General features: G+C 36.6%; 1 protein-coding gene across 1 annotated transcript; it reads left to right on the top strand.

Moving 5' to 3' along the window:
- The first annotated feature begins 202 nt into the window (after positions 1–202).
- On the top strand, positions 203–2,622 carry LOC145604259 (uncharacterized). The gene is made up of 3 exons (XM_081660192.1): positions 203–718; positions 821–1,994; positions 2,270–2,622. Exons 1-3 carry the CDS (start codon positions 203–205, stop codon positions 2,620–2,622), a joined length of 2,043 nt encoding a protein of 680 aa, XP_081516318.1.
- Positions 2,623–8,151: the final 5,529 nt, after the last annotated feature.

The following is an 8,151-nucleotide window of genomic DNA, read 5'->3' as shown; positions in this document are numbered from 1 at the left end:
CTGTGTTTGAGAAACTTGCACCTCGTGTTCCTTTACTTTCTAGTTTTAATTCCGCAAAAAGCTCAAGTTTCTTTAAGTTACAATTCACCCCCCCCCCCTCTTGTAACGTTCAGTAGATCCAACAATTGGTATCAGAGCTAAGTTCCTCGTATAAAACCAGGAAACCCTGCTGAGGTAATTGCTGAACTCAAGAGACTTTGAAATGAACAATCACGAGAAACTCGAAGAAGGTTACTATACCCAACGTCTTCCCATGTTCAATGGGAAGTTCTATTCCTATTGGAAGAACCGGATGGAAATCTTTATCAAAGCCGAAAATTATCAGGTATGGAGAGTTATTGAAGCTGGTGATTTTGTTGTCACCAAAACCACTGCTGAAAAGGAGGTAATCCCTAAACCCATCTCTAAGTATGACAAAGAGGATTATGATAAAATGGAAATCAATGCACTTGTTGTCAAACTCCTTCACTGCGGACTTGGACCACATGAACACAATCGTGTCATGGGATGCAAGAACGCAAAGGAGATTTGGGATCTACTTCAAGTCACTCATGAAGGTACTAATGAAGTTAAGAGGTCCAAAATCGATCTCTTGATGTCTAAGTATGAGAGATTTGAAATGATACCCAAAGAAACTATTCAAGAAATGCTTACTCGCTTTACTAACATTATAAATGAATTAGTTTCTCTTGGAAAGCAAATCCCAGTTGATGAACAGGTGAGGAAAGTCCTTCGAAGTCTTCCTTAAGATGAGAGATGGAGAGCCAAGGTAACTGCCTTGCAAGAAACTAAGGATTTCACTAAATTTAATATTGAGCAGCTTGCAGGTTCTCTGATGACCCATGAGTTGCACCTAAGCTCGAGCAGTACTAGTGAAACCCACAAGGCCAGGAACTTAGCACTCAAGGCTGATGAGACAGAAGAATCTGAAGTTGATGATGAGGAGGCTGCCATGTTGGTAAGACGTTTTAAACGCATGTTTAGACCTAACAAATCTAAGAATTTTGTTAAGAAAGCAGGTTCCTCAAAGAATGAGCATCCATGTCATCGATGTGGTGCTCCTGATCACTGGATCAAAGACTGTCCCATTGCCAATGCTAAAAAAGCGAAAGGGAAGACCAAGGAGGCTGGTAAGGGAATTAAAAGCTCCTTTAACAAGACTGATGTAAGGAAAGCCATGATAGCTGCATGGGGAGACTCCGATACTGATAGAGATGAGGAAGATCAAAATGAAAAAGAAACTGCCAATCTTTGTCTCATGGCAAAGACTGAAGAAACTCAATCTCGTGAGGTATATCCTGATCCCCAAAACTTAATGACTTTCTCTAAATCAGCTTTAGTTGATTTAGTTATGGACTATGATGAGGATTGGAGAATAGTTACTAAAAGTTTAACTGAAACTGAAAAGGCTTTACAAATTGCCCGAGAACACAGTGCTTGGATTGAAAAACAAAGAATTGATGTTCAGGGGAGATTCTTTGAACTTTTCGATAAGAACCGTCTCTTGAAGGAACTTGTGGAAAAGATCAAATATGATAACATTATGCTAAGTGTTGAACTGACTCAATATAAGCTCATGTGTACTGACCTGAATGCTCAAAGTTCCTCCACAAATGTTTTTAACAAAGATTTTGAAAAACTCAAGATGGAACTTGAGGAAATGAGTTTTGAAAAACTTAAGTTGGAGAAGGAACTTGAGGCACGAAAGAATAGAGATGTTCAACAGTACACTGTGCCAAAATGGATTGAGAATGCTCAAACCAAAAGAACTGAAGGCTTAGGTTATGTTCATATCAAGCATAAGGGAAAGCAGAAAAAATATGTTGATTTACCCAGTAGCAAAATTTGCTCCTTTTGTGGTAGAACTGGCCACTATGAATCAAATTGTAACAAGAAGCAAATCTCACTTAAACACAATATTAAACAAGTCTGGATAAAGAAACAAGATTCTGCTTCTTCCTCTTCAAAGGAACCCGAGGAAACCAGGGTTCCTCGTACTAACCCTTAAGTTCTTTTACAGGATCTAGTGAGGGGGAACAACTCATGGTACCTCGACAGTGGTTGTTCTAAGCACATGACTGGAGATAAATCTAAATTTCTCTCACTAGAGTCCTATGAAGGTGGACTGTGACTTTTGGAGATAATAAGAAAGGTGAGATAATCGCCAAAGGAAAAGTTGGTAAGTCAAGTTCCCATTGTATAGATAATGTATTTTTAGTCGAGGGTTTGAAGCATAATCTTTTAAGCATTTCTCAATTTTGTGATAAAGGTAACACAGTTAATTTCACTACTGAAAATTGCAAAATCATCAACAATCACACAGGACTTATTGTTCTGGTAGGAACTAGGAAAGGGAACACTTATTCAGTGGATCTCAATTCTGTTCCAAGGAACAATCTCACTTGTCTTAGTGTAATTGAGGATGATGCTTTAATTTGGCATAAACGTTTTGGTCATGCAAGTTTCTCCCTCATGAACAAGTTGCACTTACAAAACTTGGTGGTTGGTCTTCCAAACGTCAAGTTCCCTGGTCAATACATATGCGATGCTTGTGTGAGGGGGAAGCAAATTAGGTCATCTTTTCAGTATAAAAACATGATAACAACAAAGCAACCTTTATAGTTAATTCACATTGATCTGTGTGGACCAATGAGGGTCCAAAGTAGAAGTGGAAAAAGATATGTGTTGGTTATAGTTGATGACTATTCGAGATTCACTTGGGTGATCTTCTTAGCAAGCAAAGACGAAACCTTCGATGAGTTTGTTGCTTTTGCTAAAAGGATCCAGAAAACAAGTGGATTTCAAATAGTCCACATTAGGTCAGATCATGGAACAGAATTCGAAAATTACAAGTTTGATGAGTTTTGCAGGGAAACTGGAATGAGCCATAACTTTTCTTCTCCTAGAACTCCACAGCAAAATGGAGTTGTGGAAAGGAAAAACAGGACCTTGGAGGACATGGCTAGAACAATGTTGATAGCCAGTGGTCTTGTCGGGAACTTCTGGGCAGAAGCAGTCAACACTGCTTGCTATATCATCAATCGTGTTATGCTTAGACCTATAGCTAAGAAAACACCATATGAACTTTTAAAAGGTAGAAAACCTAACATATCACACTTCAAAACTTTTGGTTGCAGGTGTTTTGTTCATAACAATGGTAAGAGAAACTTGGGTAAGTTTGGTGAGCGAAGTGATGAAGCTGTGTTCCTTGGCTATTCTAATCATAGCAAGGCATACATAGTGTATAATAAAAACTCTATGTGTGTTGAAGAGAGTATTCATGTTATATTTGATGAAGCTAACACACATTTTAATGCTCATGAACTAGAAAATGATGATTTTGAATAGGACTTGCAAGAAAAGATGATCCAGATGAGGAACTCAGCAACCGTTCCAAAGAAACTCCGGCAGTTAGGGAAGAGGAACAACCTGTCAATGCAGAAGTTCCTTAACCTAATGCTGAAGGAGAAAATACTCAGGAATATGCTGAGGAAGCGGAAGAAACAGAGGGATCTCATGCTGAGACGCCTCGAGTTGGAGTTCCTATGAGAGATTTCTAGCCTAAACCCTGGAAACACCAAAGCTCTCATCCTGCTGATCTAATAATAAGTGATATAAATAAAGGAACTCAAACTAGAGGTCAGCTGAGAAACTTCTGTGCCTTCCATGCATTTCTGTCCATTGTTGAACCGAAGAACCATGAAGAAGCCCTAAAGGATGCTGACTGGATTAATGCCATGCAAGACGAACTAAATGAATTTGAAAGAAATAAGGTATGGCATCTTGAACCCTCACCTAAAAACAAAAGGGTCATTGGTCTTAAATGGGTTTTTAGGAACAAGCTAGACGAATATGGCACAATCATAAGGAACAAGGCTAGACTAGTTGTTAAAGGGTATAAACAACAAGAAGGCATAGACTTCGAAGAAACTTTTGCACCTGTAGCAAGGTTAGAAGCCATTCGAATTCTTGTTGCCTTTGCTTCTTTTATGGGTTTCAAACTTTATCAAATGGATGTTAAATGTGCTTTCCTAAATGGTTATCTTCAGGAGGAAGTTTATGTTGAGCAACCTCCTGGTTTTGAAAATGAAAAATTTCCTAATCATGTTTACAAGCTTGATAAAGCTCTTTATGCACTAGTAGAAAAAATGACAAATGCTGCGAGCCAAATGCTGCGGTTTTAATAAAAACCGAAGCTTTTAATCATTAAAAGCTGCGGTTTTTATTAAAACCGCAGCATTTAAAGCATAGTAGAGGGCGAAAAGGAAAAAAAAACCACAAATACTGCGGTTGTTCAAACAACCGCAGCTTTTACTTATTTATTAAAAAAAAATGAATTGCAAGAAATTTAATAAGGCAAAACGCGTGCTGTAATTTACAATTCAACTTCAACAATTCAACTTCAACAGACACAACGCAAAACACCTAAAACCCTCACTCCCAACTGCTGCACTCCACCCTCGCCACCCACCCTCGCTGGCGGCACTCCCACCGCTGACACTCACCGCCGGCGCTCACCCTCTCCTCGCTGAACCACGGCGCTCAACCTCTCCTCGCTGAACCACGCCTCGCGACGCTCCTCCATGTGCGCTCAACCACGTGCACGCGCGGCTTCCTCGCGACGCTCCTCCCTGTGCGCTCAACCACGGCTGCCTCTCGACGCTCCTCCCTGTGCGACAAGCAGTAGGTATTTCAACCTAATTTCTCTAGTTTTATCCAGATTGATTAGCCCTAATTTCAATTTTATTTACTTAATTTTCCCTAAATTCTGATGCAATTTGATGAATTTTCCCTAAATTCTAATGCAATTTGATGAATTTTCCCTAAAACAGCAATGTTGAAAACTTATATGGAACATAACCTATTAAACTGATCTTTAATTAGACTTTATAATATTTCAAAGCTAGTTAAAATGTAACGATGAACGTACTCCCTAAAACGAAGGAGTGCAGCAACAACGAGTGACATGACATGCGATCAGTAATTTTATGTTTGTTTATCTTAGCTATCATTAATTGTACTACTTCATATACATCATTTATGCATGTTGAGCCATTGATAATATTTTCTTTTATTACGATAGGATTTTATTTGAATATATGATTTGGTGGGAAGTTAATAACTTCAAGTTTGGAATCTATATCAGTAGCCTTTCATTAGTTTATCAAAATATGCATAATTTAATCCTTATTAGTAGCCAAGGACTTCTTTTCGTGAGCATATAAAATATAAGCTGCAATTTTTAGGATTCCACTAATCTTATACTCTCTAATTACATCTTTAGTGTACAGGTTGTATATATTATAATTTAAGTGTGTATCTTAGTTCAGTATTAGGATCATTAAGTACAATAACATGATTATGAGGGTACTTAGGATATGGGTTTCAAAAACGTGTGTTTAGGATTCCACTATATATAATAACATGATTATGAGGCTACTATATAATAACATGATTATGAGGGTACAGGTTGCATGCGTTAATTTACTTCATGAGTATTCATAATTTATTTGTATGCTTTATGGTTGGGTTGCTTTGATTTTAAGGCAAATGCGATTCTTTTTTTGGCCTCAAATTTTGATAATTCAATAAGTAATTAACCAACATTTTACATTGCACAGACATGGGGTTTCAAAATTAATTTTGCCAAACACTTTCGAATCTGGCATTGCATATGGATAAATTCGGCTCCATAGATGATGTAATATATATGTAGAATTGTGTCATCACTTAACTAACGAATTAGCCTCCCCTTTGCTAACATATATAGATTACATTCATTACAATGATAAATACAAATAAGTATTTTACAATTGATGTGCCTACCTTTTCGGCTCCTATTACATTTATGTATAGCTTTAGTAATTAAACGTGAAATTGACAAAATTAGCACTTCATTTAAAAGTTAGTCCGAATTAACTTTATAATGAACTGGTGCAATGGCATGTGTACTTCTATATAAGTTTAAAATTTTATTGTGTTAAAAAATGAAAATGTCAAGTTGGTAAATTTTCCAGTGTTTTATTAAATTTTTAATATTTGATTAATCTTCCTATTTACTTTGTTATTAACTAACTCATTTATTCAAGAATAAATTTTATTAATAATGCATTTTGAAGTAAGGGGTGTTTTGAACTTTACGGTGACATCATGTATTTGTTTCATGTTAGAAGTGTCAAAATATTTTATCCCCGTCAATTTAATATTTCAAAGCTAGTAATTAGAGAAGAAAGAATATGAAAATTGAAGTAATTAGAAAAGAAAGAAAATGAAAATATATTGCCATATTTTAAAATTTCAACAAATTGCTAGCTTTTAATAATAAACCTAGATAATGCATTACTTTTCATCGTCCTCTCTCACTCTCGACAATTTGTTAATATATTGTATTTACTTGGTTATTAGAAAACCTAAATGATGGAGAAAGATCGTTCTTGGATGTATTTACTTGTTAATATATTGTATTTACTTGGTTAGTAGAAAACCTAGATAAAAACCACTAAAACCACCTAAAATGGCCTAAATTGTCATTTCACGACCGAAAATGACCTTCTCGAGTCTAAACTAGTGCAATCAAGCCCTAGGAAGCTTAAATGAGTGCTTAAGGACATGATCAAGCTTTAAAGCCATGTAATAGGTATAAATTTTGTAAGTTTGGTGTGAAAACCCCTTAAAACACCCTAAAAGGCCCAAAAATGGCCATTTCACACCTTAAAATGACCTTCTCGAGTCTAAATGAGTGCAATGAAGCCCTAGGAATCTTATATGAATGTTATAGGACATGATTAAGCATTAAAACCATGTAATGGGTAGATTTTTAACAAGATAGGCACAAAAACCCCTAAGACCACCTAAAATGGCTTAAATTGTAATTTCACGCCCGAAAATGACATTCTCGAGTCTAAAATAGTGCAATCAATCCCTAGAAAGCTTAAATGAGTGTTTAAGGACATCATCAAGCTTTAAAGGCATGTAATAGGTAGAAATTTTGTAAGTTTGGTGCGAAAACCCCTTAAAACACTCTAAAAGGCCAAAAATGGCCATGTCACACCCTAAAATGACCTTCTCGAGTCTAAATGAGTGCAATGAAGCCCTAGGAATCTTAAATGAATGTTTTAGGACATGATTAAGCTTTAAAACCATGTAATGGGTAGATTTTTAACAAGATAGGCCCAAAAACCCCTAAAACCACCTAAAATGGCCTTATTTGTCATTTCACGCTCGAAAATGACCTTCTCGAGTCTAAACTAGTGCAATCAAGCCCTAGGAAGCTGAAATGAGTGTTTAAGGACATCATCAAGCTTTAAAGCCATGTAATAGGTAGAAATTTTGTAAGTTTGGTGCGAAAACCCCTTAAAACACTCTAAAAGGCCCAAAAATGGCCATTTCACACCCTAAAATGATCTTCTCGAGTCTAAATGAGTGCAATGAAGCCCTAGGAGTCTTAAATGAATGTTTTAGGACATGATTAAGCATTAAAACCATGTAATGGGTAGATTTTTAACAAGATAGGCACAAAAACCCCTAAAACCACCTAAAATGGCTTAAATTGTAACTTCACGCCCGAAAATGACATTCTCGAGTCTAAACTAGTGCAATCAAGCCCTAGGAAGCTTAAATGAGTGTTTAAGGACATCATCAAGCTTTAAAGCCATGTAATAGGTAGAAATTTTGTAAGTTTAGTGCGAAAACCCCTTAAAAAACCTTAAAAGGCCAGAAATGGTCATGTCACACCCTAAAATGACCTTCTCGAGTCTAAATGAGTGCAATGAAGCCCTAGCAATATTAAATGAATGTTTTAGGACATGATTAAGCTTTAAAACCATGTAATGGGTAGATTTTTAACAAGATAGGCCCAAAAACCCCAAAAACCACCTAAAATGGCATTATTTGTCATTTCACGCTCGAAAATGACCTTCTCGAGTCTAAACTAGTGCAATCAAGCCCTAGGAAGCTTAAATGAGTGTTTAAGGACATCATCAAGCTTTAAAGCCATGTAATAGGTATAAATTTTGAAAGTTTGGTGCGAAAACCCCCTAAAACACCCTAAAAGGCCCAAAAATGGCCATTTCACACCCTAAAATGACCTTCTCGAGTCTAAATGAGTGCAATGAAGTCCTAGGAATCTTAAATGAATATTTAAGGACATGA

This window comes from Chenopodium album, chromosome 22 (assembly GCF_948465745.1).
Source record: "Chenopodium album chromosome 22, dcCheAlbu1.1, whole genome shotgun sequence".
NCBI classification, from domain to species: Eukaryota; Viridiplantae; Streptophyta; class Magnoliopsida; order Caryophyllales; family Amaranthaceae; genus Chenopodium; species Chenopodium album.
This window is presented reverse-complemented; position numbering and strand designations above follow the sequence as displayed.

What these genes read in the sequence shown, in the direction of transcription:
- LOC145604259 (XM_081660192.1), top strand. Translation starts at nt 203, where the DNA reads ATGAACAATCACGAGAAACTCGAAGAAGGTTACTATACCCAACGTCTT. An exon ending in AAATCCCAGTTGATGAACAG is followed by an intron (nt 719 to 820) that starts GTGAGGAAAGTC and finishes AATATTGAGCAG; the next exon opens with CTTGCAGGTTCTCTGATGAC. An exon ending in CGAGGAAACCAGGGTTCCTC is followed by an intron (nt 1,995 to 2,269) that starts GTACTAACCCTT and finishes TTTGTGATAAAG; the next exon opens with GTAACACAGTTAATTTCACT.